A 21,052-nucleotide genomic window follows, 5' to 3' on the forward strand; every position below is an offset into this window, starting at 1 on the left:
TGCGCTCCAACTCAGATGGTAGTTGCCGGGACGGCCTTGAATGAAGCAGTCCAAAGTGAACTTGGGTTGCAGCTGAGAGTGAGAGAGGAAAGGTAGAGAGAGCAATCAAGCCTGTCCTTGAATCCTCAGGGAGATTTGTTTAGTCTTCCAGGGGCGCCAAACACAATCAGAATGTATCTTGCTTTGGTGTGGAGGGAGCCGTTTGACCTTCCTTTGCTCGGTTTCTCCACATTTCAGACAGAAGCTGGTTTTAAACCTCTCGGCGATGGTGACATCTGACTTGCGTCTCAATCGTCCATAACCCAAATTGCCCACCTTTCGAAAGAGTTCGCACAAACGGTCAGTCTCAGCTTTTGCCCGTTGACTTGAAAAGACCGTCCTCCCTTGGACGTCTTTTATGGTGGCGGTCTTCTTAATCCTCCGGAGGATCAGGCCACAGCACAAGCCGATCAGCAGCAGGTCGATCATCATAAATCCGAAAATGTAATCATCCACAATGACCTCGACGGACAGGGGTGCCAGGCATGTGACACCCCTCCACTTCCCCCGGGCGTCCATCACATACCCAGCATGCCGAGTCCCGTCCGGACAGGCAGGATCCCCCGCTCCTGTGCTCTTTGTTGGAAAAACATATCAATTGCGTTGAGAGACCAGCTGATCAATTCCATGGTTGATATTTTGGGTAGTTCGAAAAAACAAGTGAAGTGATTCCTCCAGTCAAACAGATGAGACAAAGACAGCAGCAGCAGAGACAAGAGGGAGGGAGAAGCAAAGTAGGAGCGATAGAAAAAGTGTCTGCCTCCTCCGAGAGCCAGCAAAGAACAGTGTATTAGTTTCTGTCCAACAGTGATTAGTTGTGTCTCAGTCGTGGACATGATGCTACTTTAGTGTTTGTCTCAGAATCAAACCTCTTGAAATGATCCCATATGGCTCTTCTGCCTGCTGTTCTCTACATTACTGCTCGTCCACATTGTGATATCTTCCATTTACAGCTCTGCTGATCCGGAAAACTGTATCTGTTGCTTTGAACAACCGACTTAAGTGAGACGGATTAACTGATCCTGGGTCGCAAAAACAGGGGATTTCCAAATCCAGATCATTTTGATCCAGATTACATTTTTTGAACAATCATGAGCTTTATTCTGCAGATATTAACATGATCACGGAGAACAAATCTTGTCAATCATTAACGATTTCATTCATCAGAGAAAGGTAGAGACTTTGCAGAACCAGACTCAAAATAAATGCGTTGTTGTCTCTTTAAATCGAACAGCGAGTTCTAACTGTTTCTCAGTTTTGGTTGTGGCTTTGTTTTCTTCTGGTATTGTTTCTGTGTTTGGCTGTGGTGTGTGTGTGTGACAGAGAGAGACCGTCGGTGAACCACATCCTCACCAGAACATTTCAAATTTTCCATCTGATGTTTGACTGAAACCACAAAGAGACTCTGAGACCAACGTTTATTCTTCACCAACAGAAGCTTCAGTTCAAATCCTCCTGATCTCTGAACATGTTTCTCAGCTTTTATCTGGATTTCTTAAAAAACAGTGAAAAAAAAAATAACAGATAAAACAGAAAATCAGGCAAAAACCAGTCAAACATAGAAACAGGTTGAAAATAATGTCAGAAAGCATTACAAATAAAAAGCACAGCAGTTCGAGCCAGAAAGTGTGAAAAACCCTCCAGAAAACAGAAGAAAGAAGATTAATCTGAACAATAAAGTGATTTTTTTTTGTTATTTAATACAAGGAGCGACTGTTTAACCATCAGAGAGATGACACATAGAGAAGAAAACTGAATGAAAACCTGATAAAACTCAGTAAAAACCCATTCAAGCAAAACAAAATGAATAAAAAAACTGATCAAACTCAAATAAAACTCAATAAAAACAGTTCAAGCCAAATAAAACTCAAAAAACCTTGACGAAACTCAAAATTGATTAAAAACTAGTTCAAACTCAAAACAAACAAAAAAAACAACAATTCAAACTCATGTGTGTGTTGCAGATAAACCACTACTTGCTGAAACATCAGTAGTTTTCTGTGAAAGCCCCGTTGCCATGGAAACAAGAGCAGCCAGAGGTCATCGTGTAACTTTCTGTTCCTGATTACACAGGAAGTCCAGGAAGCCGCACCACCAAAAGCCTGATAACCTCCCCACCACAACACACACACACACACACACTCACACACACACACACACACACACTCTCTCACACACACACACACACACACACACTCACACACACTCACACACACACACACACACACACACACACACACACACACACACACACACACACACACACTCTCTCACACACACACACACACACACACACACACACACACACACACACACACACACACACACACACTCACACACACACTCTCTCACACACACACACACACACACACACACACACACACACACACACACACACACTCACACACACACACACACACACACACACACACACACACACACACACACACACACACACACACACACTGAGTCACTTGACCCGTAGCAGCATTTCAATGCACCTTTCTGGGGACGACAGTCAAGTTAAAGCACGATGCAACGTGTGTCGGAAAAACATTAACATTGTCAGTGTGTCGACACACACTCTACAGCAGGGATTCTTAATCTTTTTGACCTCAAGGCCCAATTTTCTGAGTACAAAGTGGTCTGGATCCCATTTTAATATGAACATTTTCATTTCAATTGATCTGAGTGCAGGTTTGAATTGCATTCAATGATTAAATCAAGTCCACTTACAGTTTAACAAGCTAAAGCCTTGTAAAATAAATGATATAATACACTGTGACCATCTCAAAGACATTTCTTTATATCATGTATGTAAACCTGCACACACAACAACACTGAAAAGATGAGCAATTAGAACAAAGCAAAAATATGTTGCTGTTTCTCCCTAGAAGTGAGAGATTCAGCTCGTTCAGCAGAGAACAAATGTCAGAGCTTTAGCTGTGAAGTCGGTGTTGGTGTAGTAATGAGCAAGAGGAGATTTTTTTTCTCAGAAAGAAAACAGAGCTTGAGGACGAGTCCTCTTGAGAGCCACCTCACTTCACTGTGGTGGAGCAGCTGGACATGACCTTCTTCATCCTCTCACAAAGCTCTGCAAAACATCTGGACTTCACAGCATTGCTTTTAATGAAGTTGATGGTTTTCACAGTCAGATCCATCACGTCCTGGAACTCTGGTGAGGTCTTTCTTGCTGCAAGGCTGTCACGATGGAGAAAACACAGTGGCTCCATTTAGCTTCTGGAGCACGATCCAGTACACTGCCTTGCCAAAGTATTCCGCCCCCTTGAACTTTTCAAAATTTTGCCACATTTTAGGCTTCAAACATAAAGATATAAAATTATAATTTTTAAACGCAAGGGGGGCAAATAATGTTGCACACCCTACTTTTCAGTTTTTTATTTTTTTTTAAAGTTTAAAATATCCAACAAATTTCATTCCACTCACAATTGTGTCCCATTTGTTGTCGATTCTTGACAAAAAGTTAAAATTTTATATGATATATATGTGAAAGCAACATCATCGCCCCCTGCTGGAATGTCCCCAGAATGCATTATCTTCGTGTTTTAAAAGTGGAGGTTGGTGCTTGGGTCTAACCAACTTTAAGCTAGCAACAGGTTTGGTTCTCAGGGCTCTGGTCGGTTCTGCTTGGTTCTGGATCCAGTAGCTTTGTCCCTCTTTATCCGGCCTCAGGCTCGGGGCTTCGCTCGCTAACCACAGCCGAGCCGCAGCGTCACGGCTCGGTTCGGAAATCCACAGGCTGGAGGGTCGGAGAGAAACCCAGATGGAGAAAAGCTCCGCCGCTCGCTGAGGGGAGACCACCTCCAGAGGTCAGGGAGAAAACACTATGGACAGCTGAGGAGAAAGCGCCGCTACTAGGGAGAAAACAATGCGAGCGGCCGGGGGGAAACACCGCTACACGGCAGAAAGCAACGCCAGCTCCTGCTGTCAGCGCTGAGTGGCAGCCCGTTCAGCGCTGACCGCTCCCCAAAGCGAGCCAAGACACCGCTAGCTGCCGGCATGGTGTTGCTGGCGGATGTTTCCGCTGTGGCTTGGGGTCCTGGTGAAATTGGTGCATCAGGACAGATGCCTTCAAGTTCAAGATGGCGCTCAAGAAACAGTCCTGTATTCGACATGGGATTCTGTCAGTGGTGAGCTCAGTGTACGATCCATTGAGATTTCTGGCTCCACTCATACTTAAGTCGAAGCTCTTAGTCCAAGATCTATTTGGGAGAGCCAGTGGATGTGGTGATCAGATTCTCTCGCCTCTCCAAGAGTAATGGATCCAATGGTTTAGAGATGAGCATCCTGGAGGCCACAGACGTGGCAGCTTGAGGTCTAGATATCAATAGGGTCAAATGGTGATCAGCTTCACCAGGCCCTCCGTGCTGAGACACAAATTCCACTGAGTTGGCCGGAGGGCTCCTGCTGGACGTTCCATGTGTTAGCTGCATATATTTGCTGTTGTATTTTTTAAGATTCATGTACATAGAGGTAGCTCTTCGTTGTCTTCAGCTACTAAGATTTGCACTATTTCTTGTTCTTAAAGCTACGTTCACACCGCCAAGTGCTGTCTGCGATTTTGCGTCAAAGACAAGTGAAAACAAATGGGAACGCGCGTTCCAGCTGCGATGAGACGCAACGCGTCGGACGCGGCGCGTCGTCACGACGCGTCACGACGCGTTGTGCGGCGCGTCGGGGCGTTGGCGCTACGCGTCGCGATTTTGCGTCCGACGCTGAAGTTGGGAAATCTGAACTTTGGCGCGTCGCGATTTTGCGGCAAACCAATCATAGAGCGTGTCCATGGTGACGTCGGCCAGGGAGCTGGAACCGGTCCGAAGAGAAGCACTACGACCATGGAGGAGCGTGTTAAGGCTCGTCCATGCTTCACATGTACGCGTTTCCGCGTCCGCTTTGGAAGGTCCGCGCACCACCGATGCGGACGCGCTTTCTCCCATGCTACATTTTGAGCTCAGCTGTGTGCGTCTCATGCAGGCGCGGTGATCCACGCAGCCTCGAGAAGCTTTTCCGGCTCTACAGACTGTTTATCTGCTCCTTTATTACGGTTTATTTAGAGAAAATTAAGCACATACATTGTCAGTCCATTATCTTTAAGTATTAAAGTTTATTTAGCCTTTTTTTTCTGTTTCTGAATCGCGGGGCGGCGCCGGAGCGATTAGTTGCTTTTTCACTTCTGTCTGCAGACCTTCTCCTCCCTCCAGACAGTCTCTCTCTCTTTCCACGAGTTTTTCACTCTTTCGGTGTCTTTAAGTGGAGCCATCAGGCTGGAGCTCCGTCTACTTTCACTTTTACCGTCATGTTTTGTTCGCTATGGCGCTCTGGCGCAGGCGCACACTTCCGCGACTTGCGCTCAATGCGCAACGCGGTCTCAATTTCTGGCTGCTGCGCGGACGTCCGCGGATCGGTCCGCGCGGACCCTAGCGGACAGGAATTCATGACGATTCACGTCACGCGGACCAACGCGCACCCACGCGGACATGTGAAGCATGGACGGGCCTTTATAATGGCCGTTTACGCTCGCCCAGAGCTCTGGGACAAAACTTCTTCATTTTACAGGGAGCCCCGCCTCCCCACCAGACACGACGCGTCGCGTCTGGTGGGGAGGCGGCTTTTGGCCCCGCGTTGTTCAGCGTCGGACCTCAGAATTGACACGCGTTCAGCTTCTCGCGTTGACGCGCTTTTTGACGCAAAATCGCGTTCGGTGTGAACGTAGCTTTATTGCACCTTTCATTGCTTTCATTGCTGTGTTCTATGAGCCTCGTGCACCTGTGAATTTCTCCACTGTGAAATGAATAAAGTCTTCTATTCTAAATGGTTCTGAATGTGGTTGCTGGTCTGGATGGATTCTATTGCTCAGTCTGATTCTTCGTTCAGGAGAGTCTTCTCCTTGTTGAACAGCTGGTCAGCTGGAATGGACTGGAAACTGAATGTTGTCTCCTCCCTCAGACTCTGACTGCTCTCTCAGTTCTTCCTCTCTCTCAGTGGAACCCTCCAGAACTCCAGAACATGTTCCTGTTCCTGCTCCTCACTGTGATCTGCTGGATGTCTGAGGACTCTGAGTCTGCAGGTCAGTGTTTTAAAGTTTTCTTCTCTGCTGGACTCTACAGGATGATTTACAGGATAAAAATCTATCTGGTCTGATGTGTTGGACTCTTCCTCCTCACTTTTTAAAGTCTTTCAGAAATAGAGAGGAACACGATGTTACTGAGGACTTTCCAAATGTAACCATAACGTTTATTCAGAGTATTTGACTGATAAATGAAGCAGGTTCTGTTCATGTAGAAACTTAGAATTCACAGTGAAGAAACTGCTGAACTGAACCAGTGTGTTTACTGACTGATATCAGTGTGAAGCTGGGAGCTGCTCCTCCCTCTGAACCCCAGTCTGATCTCCTCTCTGCTGCTCTGAGGCTTTGATGGAAACTGCTTCAGCTGGTTGATCATCAAGGTTAAACATGAATCAACACGTCAGGTTACTGAGCAGAGTGTGTCCTGAAGGGGAACTAAGAGCAAGTCACATGAATCCAGTGCATGCACGCACACACACACACACACACACACACACACACACACACACACACACACACACACACACACACACACACACACACACACACACACACACACACACACACACACACACACACTCAGCCATTGGTCCTCTGTGTTCTCCTCTCTGATTGGCTGCTGGAGGAGTGAAGAGTCTCTCCTGAATCTGTTTCTTCTCAGGTTCAGTCCAGAGAAACATCTCAGCTGTTGAAGGACAAACTGTCTCTCTGCCGTGTGAAGCTCCGAACCAGGAGACCATCAGAGTGGTAGAGTGGACCAGACCGGACCTGGGGGAGAACCCGGATGTTTTGTCATACAAATATGGACACTTTGATCGAGATAATCATCGTTCTTATAAGAACCGAGTGGATCTGAAGAATGTGAAGGACGGAGACGTGAGTCTGATCATGAAGAACGTGGCCTTCAGGGACAGTGGGACATACAAGTGTTTCATCGCCCAGGGAGGAGAAAGTAACAACATAAAGCTCATCAGCTCCATCTCTCTCTCAGTGGTTCCTCCAGGTCAGGAGTTTCAGCTGCAGGTTGTTTCTTCATGTTGTTGCTGAGAGTTTGGAGAAAAGACAGCAGCTCTTCATCATCCTCTTCCTCACTCTGTTTCTGTCTGCAGGAGACCCAGGAGGACAAGGAGGGGATGGAGGGAGAGGGGATGGAGGGAGAGAGGATGGACACGGTGGAGGACATGTTGGTCTGAGTGTTGGTCTGACTGTAGCTGCTCTGGTTGTTGTTGGTGGTGCTGTTGTGATGTTTCTAAGACACCAGCAGAAGAAGAAGTCTCCTCCTCCTCCTCCTAATTCTGATCCAGATCTTGATGAACCTTTGAATCAGTTTGATTCTTAGATTCTTTGATTCTTCTGTTGACTCCTGATCCTGCTTGATGAAGACGACGGAGACCCAGAAGATCAAACTGGTCTCAGAGTCTCCATCTTTCACTCTCACACACTGTAGTTAAACTACGTAGTTAACATGTTTAGTCAAACAGGACAGCATCGTAAACACATTTTAACAGAGTGAACAAAATCCCAGCATGCACTGCGGTGCAATGTCACCCTTTGGAACCCTTTCTGCAAAAGTTCGCTTGATCTTTATTTTCAGTCTGAGTACAGACCGTGAAATCGGGGCCTCACGATCCTTCTGACTTCTTGGGTTTTAAGCAGGAGGTGTCAGAAAAGTTCCCACAGGGAGAACTGGCTTGTGGCGGCCAAGCGTTCATAGCAACATCGCTTTTTGATCCTTCAATGTCGGCTCTTCCTTTGATCTATCTGCTTCACAATGATAAGAACAGCAGACATCGAAGGATCAAAAAGCAATGTTGCTATGAACGCTTGGCCGCCACGAGCCAGTTCTCCCTGTGGGAAGTTTTCTGACACCTGCTGCTTAAAACCCAACGTCAGAAGGATCGTTACTGTTGTTTTGACGTTTTGTTTCATTTTTACACTTTAATGTGAACCGGAAGTGCTTTTATTTTGAAGAGACTGAACTGATCGTTCTGGTAACGGCTCATTAACAGCAATTTAAGAGGAGATTAATGAATAAAATGAGTGTTTTATGAATTGAGCAGCACTCTTTTTTCAGGACAGAACTTTGTTTTATTGTTATTGTCTTTATTAAGTTTGGGGTCATTGTGTGACTGTTGATTTATATCACAGACTGCTGAGATACTGTTTCTTTATTTTAGTCCTGAGATGGATTTAATGCGTTGCTGTATTTTCTGTTCAGCTGTTCCGTTGATCAGAGGAGAGAATAAAATGTTTGACATTTAGTCCAGCTTCTCTATTTCCACTGAGCTGCTCCATCTGATTTTTTAATTCTTGTTTTCTGTAGAACATTTCTCTAGATTAATGTGCAGTTAGAACATTTCTAATAAGCTGATTGGTGAATCCTCTGCTGTCTAATTTGATATCCTCAACACAGTGACCACATTTCTGAGAGATATGCAGTCAAAGTTGAGTCATTGTTTCATCAGGAACTGGGACAGTTCTTCAAGCTCTAAATCTTCCCTCCAGCTCCCCCTGCTGGTGGTGATGTGTGGCTCAATACTGAAATATAGATACTTCCGAGACCAGACCTCTATGCTGTAAAATTGGTTCTAAAATTAAAATATTGATACTTTTGATACTTCAGTCATTTGAGGTAATATATAATATAAAATAATTAAACTATTGAAATTTTGTCTGAATGAAACGCGATTGGTGGGAACTACTTTTTCTTCCTCCTGGGTAAGCATGTAATGCAGTCAGTCAGTCATTTGGTCTCATCATCCACAGACATCATGATCACAGACGTCTCGCTGAGGGTGGAGGCGTTGCCACCTTACAGAGGTGGAGCATCAGCAGCAGTGCATCCACAGAGGTCAGAGGCTTTCTTTCATCTTTAAGTGGAAACATTCGCTGAATTTTCCATAGAATTCCAAACGGTTTGATTTGGGAAAAACTTCACATGTGTAACTCTGACACAGGATGCTGGGATGTTTTAAAAACAAAATTTAACACAATATAACTGGAAAAGATGCTAGAATTTTTGTCCCTCTGGATGTTCTGATTAAACCAGATACTGTAGAATCACTTTTCATGGGTAAAGAGTGTATAAAGAATGAGACGGAGAGAGCTGGTTGTTAAATGGTGAGGGAATCACAGGGGCCGGGTGCAATGTGGATTGGGTGGCAGCCGACGGCAGGGTGCCCGGCGACCCGATCCTCAGACACAGAGACTAGCTCTAGGGACATGGAATGTCACTTCATTGGGGGGGAAGGAGCCCGAGCTTGTAAGGGAGGTTGAGAGGTACCGGCTAGATATCGTCGGGCTCACCTCCACACATAGCCTGGTCTCTGGAACCCAACCTCTCGAGAAGGGCTGGACTCTCCACTTCTGTGGCATTGCCCGCGGTGAGAGGCGGCGGGCTGGTGTGGGTTTGCTCAAAGCCCCGCAGCTCCGCCGCCATGTGTTGGAGTTCACCCCAGTGAACGAGAGGGTCGTATCCCTGCGTCTTCAGGTCGGGGACAGGTGCCTCACTGTTGTTTCGGCTTATGGGCCGAACAGCAGTGCAGAGTACCCGGCCTTCTTGGAGTCCCTGGGAGGGGTGCTGGACAGTGCTCCGACTGGGGACTCCATTGTTCTGCTGGGGGACTTCAACGCCCACGTGGGCAGCGACAGTGAGACCTGGAAGGGGGTGATTGGATCGCATGGCCTCTCTGATCTGAACCCGAGTGGTGTTCTGTTATTGGACTTCTGTGCTAGTCACAGTTTGTCCATAACAAACACCATGTTCGAGCACAGGGGTGTCCATAAGTGCACTTGGCACCAGGACACCCTAGGGCGGAGGTCGATGATCGACTTTGTTGTCATGTCGTCTGACCTTCGGCCTCGTGTGTTGGACACTCGGGTGAAGAGAGGAGCAGAGCTGTCGACTGATCACCACCTGGTGGTGAGTTGGATTCGCTGGCGGAGGAGAAAACCGGACAGACTTGGCAGACCCAAACGTATTGTGAGGGTCTGTTGGGAACGTCTAGTGGAACCCTCTGTCAGCATGGTTTTCAACTCCCACCTCCGGGAGAGCTTCTCTCATGTCCCGAGGGAGGTTGGAGACATTGAGTCAGAGTGGACCATGTTCTCCACCTCCATTGTCGAAGCAGCTGCCTGGAGCTGTGGTCGTAAGGTCTCCGGTGCCTGTCGTGGCGGCAACCCCCGAACCCGGTGGTGGACACCGGAAGTAAGGGCTGCTGTCAAGCTGAAGAAGGAGTCCTACCGAGCCATGTTGGCTCACGGGACTCCAGAAGCAGCTGACAGGTACCGGCAGGCCAAGCGAACTGCAGCACGAGTGGTTGTGGAGGCAAAAACTCGGGTCTGGGAGGAGTTCGGAGAGGCCATGGAGGAAGACTATCGGTCGGCCTCGAAGAAATTCTGGCAAACTGTCCGGCGCCTCAGGAGGGGAAAGCAGGTCTCTGCCAACACTGTTTACAGTGGAGGTGGGGAGTTGCTGACCTCAACTGGGGATATCATAGGACGGTGGAAGGAATACTTCGAGGACCTCCTCAATCCCGTCGCCACGTCTTCCGTGGAGGAAGCAGAGGCTGAGGTCTCAGAGGTGGACTCGTCCATCACCCAAGCCGAAGTCACCGAGGTGGTCGGTAAGCTCCTCGGTGGCAAGGCACCGGGGGTGGACGAGATTCGCCCTGAGTACCTCAAGTCTCTGGATGTGCAGGGACTGTCTTGGTTGACACGTCTCTGCAACATTGCGTGGCAGTCGGGGACGGTGCCTCTGGACTGGCAGACCGGGGTGGTGGTCCCCCTGTTTAAAAAGGGGGACCGGAGGGTGTGCTCCAACTATAGGGGGATCACACTCCTCAGCCTCCCCGGGAAAGTCTATTCCAGGGTACTGGAGAGGAGGATCCGACCGATAGTCGAACCTCGGATTCAGGAGGAACAATGCGGTTTTCGTCCTGGTCGTGGAACAGTGGACCAGCTCTACACCCTCCATAGGGTGCTCGAGGGGTCGTGGGAGTTTGCCCAACCAGTCCACATGTGTTTTGTGGATTTGGAGAAGGCATTCGACCGCGTCCCTCGTGGTGTCTTGTGGGGGGTGCTCCGGGAATACGGAGTCCGGGGCCCCCTGTTAAGGGCCGTCCGTTCTCTGTATGAACGGAGCAGGAGTGTGGTCCGCATTGCCGGCAGTAAGTCGGACCTGTTCCCGGTGCATGTTGGACTCCGGCAGGGCTGCCCTTTGTCACCGGTTCTGTTCATAATTTTTATGGACAGAATTTCTAGGTGCAGCCAGGGGCCGGAGGGGGTCCGGTTCGGGGACCACAGGATTTCATCTCTGCTTTTTGCAGATGATGTTGTCCTGTTGGCTTCATCGAACCAGGACCTACAGCATGCACTGGGGCGGTTCGCAGCCGAATGTGAAGCGACAGGAATGAGGATCAGCACCTCCAAATCCGAGGCCATGGTCCTCAACCGGAACAAGGTGGCTTGCCCTCTCCAGGTAGGTGGAGAGACCCTAGCCCAGGTGGAGGAGTTTAAGTATCTTGGGGTCTTTTTCACGAGTGAGGGACGGATGGAGCGTGAGATTGACAGGCGGATCGGTGCAGCGTCTGCAGTGATGTGGTCGTTGTATCGGTCCGTTGTGGTGAAGAGGGAGCTGAGCCGAAAGGCGAAGCTCTCGATTTACCGGTCAATCTACGTTCCCACCCTCACCTATGGTCATGAGCTTTGGGTCATGACCGAAAGGACAAGATCCCGGATACAAGCGGCCGAAATGAGCTTCCTCCGTAGGGTGGCTGGGCGCTCCCTTAGAGATAGGGTGAGGAGCTCAGTCACCAGGTAGGAGCTCGGAGTAGAGCCGCTTCTCCTCCACATCGAGAGGGGCCAGCTGAGGTGGCTCGGGCATCTGTTCAGGATGCCTCCTGGACGCCTCCCTGGAGAGGTTTTCCGGGCATGTCCCACCGGGAGGAGACCCCGGGGAAGACCCAGGACACGCTGGAGAGACTATGTCTCTCGGCTGGCCTGGGAACGCCTTGGGATCCTCCCGGAAGAGCTGGAGGAAGTGTGTGGGGACAGGGAAGTCTGGGCATCTCTGCTGAGACTGCTGCCCCCGCGACCCGGCCCCGGATAAGCGGTTGAAGATGGATGGATGAATGGATAAACCAAGACGGACAGACTGAATCCCTCCACTCTGCCTCCAGGTTCTTCACAGTCTGAAGGACTCTGGGACTGAACCAGCTACTCGCTGGATCAGGAGCAGTGAGTGAACCGAGGCTGATGGTGAACTGCAGCCGGTTCACTCAGCTGCTCTGTGACTTGGTCTCAGCTGTTCTTCATGGCATTGGGATCCACAGCACCAGACAGTGGCGATCCTGGGGTCTGGGGGCTCGAGCAGAAGATTTCCAAGAGGCCCCTCTAAGCGCTAAACACCAGCGTTCGAGTGTTTGTCAGCAAAATACCTGGAAAAGTTGAGAACTAATTGGGTTGACGTTTTCCACATGGACTTAGTTTGACAAAAGGAAGAGGAATATCAATTCTGGGCAGAAGTGAGTGATGGGTTTATGCCAAATTTGTTTTTCCAAAGACTCATCTGTAATAATCATGGGAAGCTGACTTTGTTGAGTAATGAATGAATGAATGAATGAGAGAATGAATTTATTTCGAACATGCAAAGGAAAATGGAAAATAGGTTATCGCCAAAAACAAAAACATACACATGCATAATAAAATTAAAAGAAAACGAAGACTGCATCAACAGCCTACATGTGTTACAGATCTGCATGTTCGAAAAGGAGCAGGAAGAAGTTAAACTTATTTAATCCTACCCCTTATATCCACACCCCCTACAGTGATATTATAACTTAACTTAACACACATACACACTCCCCCATACACATCCATATATATATATATATGTACACATACATACATACATATGCGTAAAGGGTTGAACACTGCCATCTAGTGTTAATTGTTGGTATTCATGACTGTTCCGTGGTGGTGAGTTTCTAAATGCTTCAGGTCATTGAAAATCTGAAAACAATGAACAAATCTGAAACTGAAATGATCATTTTTATTTGAAAAAAAAAAAAAACAAAACTTGGATTGGTGAAAATCGTTGTCTTTTCCTGCTTACGACAGGCAGAAGGGGAGCTCGGCAAAATAAAACATTAATTTCATAAAAACCTTCAGAACACACTGCTGAGGTTATCAATGACAGTAATGACGCAGGAGAACACGAGAAGCAGACAGAAACAGGTGGGGCAGGGTAAGCACAAAGGACAAAACGGACAAAATATTTTCACAGGATATAGGGGTGTAACGATACACAAAAATCTCGGTTCGATACGTACCTCGGTTCTGAGGTCACGGTTCGGTTTGGTTTCGATACAGTAGGGAACAAAATGCAAAACCTAAATTTTCTTGTTGAGGTCCATGCTTCCCATGTCCGCGTGTCTGTGTGCGGCACATCACCGATGCCAATGCTCTTCTCTCCTGCTACATTTGGGCTCAGCTGTGTACGTTCCTTGCAGGCGCACTGATCCACGCATCCTCCAGAAGCTTTTCCGGCTCTCTAGACTGTTTATCTGTTCCTTTATTTCTGATTATTTATAGAAAATGAGGCACAGACATTGTCAGCACGTTATTATTTAGTATCAGAGTTTATTTAGCCTTTTTTTTCTGTTTCTGAATCTCGTGGCAGTGCCCGAGCGATTATATACTTTCACTCAGGGTGCGAACTATGTGGGGGGTCTCAGCCCCCCCTTGATGAGACATGAGCCCCCCTGAAAACATGATTTGTGAAATTTTGGGGGGGCCCTAAATATTGGAAAAATACTGTTTCCCCCATGTTTTTCCTTTAATTTATTATTATTGATTTTGTATGATCATAATCATGGATTATATGCAGAATTAGGCCAATTTTAATAGATGATTTGTGCATCACTACTTCACTTTAAAGATGCCGACCTGCATGCAGTACTTGTCCTCACCATTGAAGCGTTGGGGCGCTATGCCTTAAGCGTCACTTAAAGCAGACATATTCCCTCCGAGGCATGCGCATCCCCCCCCCCCCCGACAGCCGCGGTATAGTTCACACACTGCTTCACTTCTGTGGCAGACCTTCTCCTCCCTCCTGACAGAGTCTGCTCTCTCCGTCCTCCAGCTTTTCTCTGAGTTTCTTCAGACAGAGTTGCAGCCTGTTCGCTTCACAGACTCACTTTTCAAAGTTAGCGTCTGTCACGGTTTGTTTGCTGTGGCGCTCTGGCGTATGCGTGTACCGGCGCGACGTGCGCATACGCGCAACACGGTCACAAAATCTGTGCTGCGCGCGGACGTCCGTGGACAGAAATTCATGACATTACGTCCCAGGGACCAATGCGCCACGCGGACATGTGAAGCATGGACAAAGCTGCTAGCAGTAGCAATCATGGCTGCAGGTGCAGCTGCACATGCTAGCCGCAGAACGTAAACACACGCACCATCCGGCCCGTGAGCCGGGGAAAAAAAAAACAGAAAACCAACTTTGGCCCGTGAACTCACCCGTGCACAATCCTGTACCGAACCGAACGGCCCGTACCGAAACATGTATTGTTACACCCCTAACAGGATATGATCCAAAGTGCTTTTGCGAGAGGAAAATGGACTGAAAACCTGTAACAGGAAACAAAGTTTGCTTCATATATATTAAATGAAGAGAGAATACGACTGATAGGGACTTGTATGTTTGAGATTTGAACTAAATAAAAGGTTCAGACAGCAGCATCGACGGGTCTTCAGGGACACTTCCTGGTTGGGCACAGGTTGGCAGGATGTGGACTGTCCGTTCAGAGCAGTTCCCGGGTATCCTGCTGGGAGCCGTCACGGAGTCGTCTCCTCATCTCCCACGATGTCGGGTTTGGGGTAGCCGAACAGCTTGAAGTCCGGTTCATACAGTTTGTACAGTTCCCTCCGTACCTCAGTGGGAATCGGTTCGTACCAGTCTCTTACCCAGCTGGCTTCAGTGAAGTTTGTGTACGCTGAAGGCAATTGGACCAGATGGTCCACTTTCATAAGTTTCAGAACTTGCTCTGCGTCTGTGCCGATGGTCTCCAGTCGCCCAATGAAGTCGTACTTCACCTGACAGGGATGGCACAGCCGGTACATCTGAAACCAAACAGACACGGCCGCTCTGTTAAAACTGGAGTTTCATGAGGGACCGAGCCCCTCCGGGCTAGGACCCTGTGGTATGAGTATTATTATTAATTACTGACACCCAAATATACCCAAATTTGACCCCCTAAACATGCATCGAAACTCACCAAATTTGGCACGCACATCATGACCCGTGACAAATTTGAAGAACTAACCCCATCATGTTCTGATAAGCCTGGCCTAAATCTAAAAGGATGCCAGAAATTTAGCTTCGAAGCAAAATTTCACTCATATTTGTTCCTCATGAAAAAAGCGATCTCCTCTGAGGGCGATTACCGCAGAGACTTGAAAACAACACTAAATGACTGAGGAGAACTGCTGAACTACTTTTTAATGAGTGTGGATTTTACTTTCCCTCAAAGTTCACGTCCCAAAACCCCGTCCTGCTCCGAATCCTCATTCACTATAACAGAGAAAAAATGCAAATGCTGAAGTAAATGGCCTTTTCGGAACACCTCTAACAAGTGGGGACTTTGGCTACACCGTGACTCCTATCATCACACCAAACACAAGTGAAGCACCACAAGGTCCTTCTGATCAACAATGAACACAAGGTGGTACAAGAGAAAAGGTGTGGTCTCTGGGTTAGGGTTTGGGTATCGGAGGATTTCTGCTGTCAGATCTAATGGATTTGGATGGTATAAAGTCTTGCATTTCGCACAGTCTGAGGTATGTAGTGGCAGACTGCCACTCTGCCTGCCTCTCCTTGCCACCTGCTCCTCGCCGGATCGTTTTCTTCTTCAGGTACCTTTGCTGCTGCAGAGGGATTCTGCTGCTCTGTCAGGCCAGAAATGAGATTTTTTTCACGCCTTGTCTCACCTCGCTTCGTCTCACCACGCCACACCTCGCCTTGCCTCACCTCGGCTATCCAAGACCTACGTCCTGCTCCCTTCATCCATTGTCCACATTCAGACGGTCTCCAGCACGTAAGCCTAATCATCCTCTAACTGCTGTCGCTCATTTCAGAGATGGCCTGCGTGCTCAAGTTTCCCCCTTCACCGATGGGCTCAGGAGACTCCCCCATCGAAACTCAACTGAGCTAACCTGCGACGCTGCCGCCAGGCAGCAGCCATCTTTGAACACCTTAGTTCTCAATAAACCTGTTCAAGCATCAACCCAGGCCTGTATTCTCTGCATCTGGGTCTAACGGCACACCGATCATGTCTAAACAAGTGTGACATGAGTGTAAACTGTGTGTGAGACAAATACCTGCAGCCAGTGTTCATTGAACAACTGTCTCCTGTTCTTGGGATCCACCAGGTAGGCGATGAACTGCTGAAACTTGGGTTTGAGCCCTGCAGCATGAGCCTTCTGAACTGTGTCTGGTAAATCAGACACGTGGCCATAAGTACGCATGAGCTTCTTACCATAGTTCTTGTAGAATTCTGGATCGGGCCTAGCAACACAAGCACACAACACACACACACACACACACACACATACACACACACACACACACACACACACACACACACACACACACACACACACACACACACACGTCAATGATGACAGATCCAGAGAGAACACACGTGAATGAGAACATGCATGGTCAGATCCACACCTTATAAACTTGCTCCTGAAGGCAGAGATGAGTCGAACCAAGGGGTCTCGTACAAACATAAATGTAGTGTAATTCTTCAGCTTGTCTTTCATCATTTGGCGGGCGTGAGAACCATAAAGTTGGGGAAACCTGGTCAGAAGAACAGCAAAGCATGATGAACGGTCCCTGGAGGAGTCACTGATCCACAGACAGCCCCACTCTGACTCTGCTGTTGTTTCACCACATTCAGCCACAACACCTTCAACGTCAGGAGAGAAGCTGAAAACCTAAAGCTAACCCCATGTGATACAATCCCTGGAGCTTATTGTCTGAGGTTTAGGAGCTGGAGAAGAGGCAACAGGTCACATTTGAAAACCTTGCTGCATTTCCCCCATTGTTGTGGCTTTAAGAGCCGGTCATAACAAGTGATGTCTGTCAACCCATCCATTCATCCATCCATCAATCAAACAATCAGTCAATTCATCCATCATCCCTCTTCTATCAGCTTCATCCCATTCGGATTTGCGGAGCCATGAGAACCAACCCTGGCTAATGATGAGAGCACCCTGGAAGGGTCTCCAGTCCATCACAGAGACAAATGACCACACACACTCACATTCACACTGAGGGACAATTTAGTCACCAGTTAACCTCACATGCATGTTTTTGGACTGTGTGAAGAAACGGGAATACCCAGAGAGAAACCTAGGTACACATGATGAAAACATACAAACTACATATAGAAAAGGCCCAACCAGGTATCAAACTCATGACCTCCTCACTGTGACAAGGGAGCGCTCATGCTATTGATATCTACTCAACCAAATTAACCTTCAGTTGCCAATACTGTAATGGACAGTGGTCATTGTTCTTCAGTGCTGAATATTTGGATTAAAGAGAACATTTTCAGAGTGAACTTACACTCATTTGCTCGAACAGTAAGGACTTTTTATTGGCTGTTAGGATTTCTTTGCAACATTCAAGCTCAACTGAGATGAAACTGGACTTTACAGAGCGACTGATATAAGTAAGCATATCAAGGGTACATTTACATCATAGATTTTGGCTCTGGGTGTAAACTGCATTATGTGTCTTACCTTTTAAAAGCAAGTTCATGAGAGTGTTTGTGAGCGACGGGTGAAGGTATTTGTAGGGGATCAGTATAAGGTTTTCCTCCAGGCTTTGAGAACCCAGTGAGGACCATCATGACTTTCTTCCAGTTGCTGCATGCCACCTAAACAGAGAGAAGTCATGGAGACATTGTGGGAGAAGAAGGAAAGAGAGAACCATGAATGTCTGTATAAATACCCTGAATGAGAAATAAAGCACTTTACTTTCAAGCTGTTTTTCTCTTATGCATTTTTCTACAACACTCACATCCACTGCAGCACAAGCACCACCCAACAGAAGAACACAGTGTGGATGTACCTTGGGAATGTAGCAGTAGATAATTCGGTGTACATCATCTACTATGAAGTGTGACAGCTCATCGTTTGGGATCTGATCAAATGGGCGGGTCAGTTTGGGAAATTTCTTGGAGGAGCTCATTTCTGAGCACACATCCATGATCCTCTGCTTCCTCACTCTTTGTTCCATGTCTTCAGCAGACACAGCACTGCTCTCTTTCTGCTCTTCCTTCAGTTCCTCCTCCTCCCTCTGTTCCCCCTCTTTATATTGCTGAACAGGGATGAGTGTGGTGTCAGGCTTGCTGGTGGGGATGCTGGTCTCAGATCTGCTGGTGCTAACAGGCTGTGAAGGGTCTTTGTTGGTCCTGGTACTCCAACCAGAGTGAAGTGGTCCATAGAGAACTGGCATCACACCTGAATAGATCCAGACCAGGTTCTCCCAGTACACAACGGTGAGCAGGCTCATGAGCAGAGACGTCAGTATGAAAACCAGACGTATGATGGACAACTTCCCCATGGCTGGACCGCATCAAGCTCTGTGATCGGTGAAGAGAAGAGGGAGTGGTTATCTCAAGGTTTATAGTGGCCCGCTGTTGCTGATGATCCCTCCTGCTTGACAGATGCCACTGAAAGACACGGAAGAGAGCACAGAACCTCTGTAGTCATTAACAGCTTGAATACAGACAGTATAGTCTGGTAGGGATGAAAGTATTTAAAAGAAATGTATGAATGTGTCGGCATCATCAGTGATGCAGCCAATCACAGCAACTATGGGCGAGGGCGGGGTCCACCTGGACAGTTCGCCACTCTGTCACAGGGCCACCTTTAGCATTCAGTTCCATAGAAACACCCTAAAGTACTGAAAATGGGTTCTGTTTAGTACCGGTACCAATTCCCCGGTACCGGGTATCAGTACCGTAACAGTTCAAATGTGAACGGGTACACTTGGCGAGACAAGCTTCAGACCCACACAACCAACTGGAGAGATTCACCAGGCTCTTACTGAGAGGGTGGAGGTTTACTGGTACCTCGAGGGCCTGTTTGACAGGAACACACCCAGTGTCTTTGAATTTCTCAGCGGCGAAAAGACAAATGATACCAGGTATTATTTATATAATAAATACAAGTGAACCAAAACAAGAACAAGAGTATTCTTCTCAATGAATCTTGGGATTTTGAATTCCCCGGTCCCTGTGAGCCCCTACCTTCGTAGTGCTCTGATTACAGCACTGTTTTTTATCCAAACCGAACCCTTACAGTACAGTTCCCCTCAGTCTCATCTGCTTCGTCTCCCTCCTAATCCCAGAGATGAACCTCAGCCCGGCTCGGCCCCTCTCGATCCCTTCACACCAGGCACATCAGCGGGGAGACAGACCCCCCATGGCCTGAATGAAGTCTGTTTCCTTACCTCAGGTGTGCCGCTCTGTCTCCGGTCCCTCTGCCAGGTTATGTGAGGCTGTCTGAGACGCTCCTTCTCCCCAGAAACCACGCCCAGCGCCGTCACATCACCGGCCCATCTCCACCCAACTGCCTTCACCTCTCCTGGCGGGGTGAATTTTATTCAGCAGTTCATTTTCGTTACAAAATAACCTGTGCAGCAGTTACAAACATAACATGTTTGTGCCTCAAAGGGATTAACTGTAGGCTACAGTTTAAGTAAGAATACTGAACTCATGAACACGCAGGGTTGCGTGAATTTCAGTCAGTCTGATTTTTCTAATTATATTTGTTGGAGCTCCTGCCGCAGTCACAAGTTGTTTGTCTTTCAGAGTCACAGTGAGCTCACTTCTCATTAATCCAGCAGGATATTTCTTCTGCACATCAGTCCACTTAACAGTAATATTAATAATACATTTGTAGCAAGGTGACACAGAATGAGACAAAAAAGAAATAAAAATCACATCAATGTCTCACACATAAAGAGGAACACCATGCACCCTCGGAGTAATGCATTCATACAGGCTCGGCAGTGAGGCCAGATGTGCACTGGCACGCACGGTGAAGACACGGCTGAGGAAATAGTGGCTGAGTTGTTGCAGGAAATCTGCACCTTTGTACAATTTGGTGTACAAAAGGAAAATAAATGAACAATGATCGTGTCAGCTGAGTCTTGGAGCGTCAGCTAACTACACCTAAAGTCACCTGCTTCATGTGGAACTGGAAATGTATTTAAACTGGTAGTGCAACTGAGGCACACACTCCCCCGGGCATGGCACCTCGAATGTCATTGAACATACTTACAGTTCAAGTTCTGGTTTTATTGGCCATTGTTCCCTCGGTGCTGATCAGCTGTAGACTCTCGATTCATTGCATCTGCCAACATTCCAACGGGTGTGGCTGCTCAGCCATCAGAGTGCCTGTCAAGAGGGGGAGGGAATGGCAGGTTGTTACTATTTCCAGCCCAGCAGCAGCAGTAGCAGGAGGAGCAGTAGCAGCAGGTGGAGCAGGTGGAGCTGCTGCTTCAGGACCAGCAGCAGCAAAATGTTGTGTGATGTGATGCAAATGTTTTTTCTATTTACCTTCATCTTTCCTTGACTGTAGGTCCAGTAGTCGGGGTCAGTAGATTTCAGGGCGTCATTTTCCCTGTAAAGCATTCAGTTGGTTTTGTCAGGCCCTGTTCCGCTGGTCCCATGTGGACTGGACTCTGGTGGCTCTCTTTCTTTTGTTTCTTTGGGCTGGTCCTCTAGTGCTCAGTTAGCTTGGACAAAAAGAGTTATATAGTTGGAGTTTTGGTCTCAGAAGATGCTCACAAGGTTTCTTTTGTTGTTCCAAAATAAAACCTGCCTTTTTGCTTGCAGCTCTGGG

The 21,052-nt window shown here is 47.7% G+C and overlaps 2 protein-coding genes across 3 annotated transcripts in view; one reads left to right on the forward strand and one right to left on the reverse strand.

The window, feature by feature from the left end:
* LOC115409409 (nectin-3-like) overlaps window positions 1-7,884 on the forward strand; it is a 29,118-nt gene extending 21,234 nt beyond the window's left edge. Inside the window, exons 3-5 of one of the 2 annotated variants that reach the window (XM_030120581.1) lie at window positions 6,789-7,130; window positions 7,237-7,259; window positions 7,299-7,884. In XM_030120581.1, coding sequence (XP_029976441.1) covers window positions 6,789-7,130; window positions 7,237-7,259; window positions 7,299-7,466 — 533 coding nt within the window. In that variant the 3' untranslated portion in view covers window positions 7,467-7,884. Of the gene's footprint in view, window positions 1-6,007; window positions 6,128-6,788; window positions 7,131-7,236 lie in introns of those variants that run through there. The other variant, XR_003933946.1, reaches the window with a different exon arrangement.
* A 7,081-nt stretch (window positions 7,885-14,965) lies between these two features.
* LOC115382790 (carbohydrate sulfotransferase 12-like) lies at window positions 14,966-18,764 on the reverse strand. The gene is made up of 5 exons (XM_030084686.1): window positions 18,270-18,764; window positions 17,939-18,075; window positions 16,863-16,991; window positions 16,508-16,694; window positions 14,966-15,250 (listed from the first exon to the last, which is right to left on the reverse strand). Exons 1-5 carry the CDS (start codon window positions 18,762-18,764, stop codon window positions 14,966-14,968), a joined length of 1,233 nt encoding a protein of 410 aa, XP_029940546.1.
* Between the last annotated feature and the right edge of the window lie 2,288 nt (window positions 18,765-21,052).

The sequence above is a fragment of the Salarias fasciatus genome, chromosome 3 (assembly GCF_902148845.1).
Source record: "Salarias fasciatus chromosome 3, fSalaFa1.1, whole genome shotgun sequence".
NCBI classification, from domain to species: domain Eukaryota; kingdom Metazoa; phylum Chordata; class Actinopteri; order Blenniiformes; family Blenniidae; genus Salarias; species Salarias fasciatus.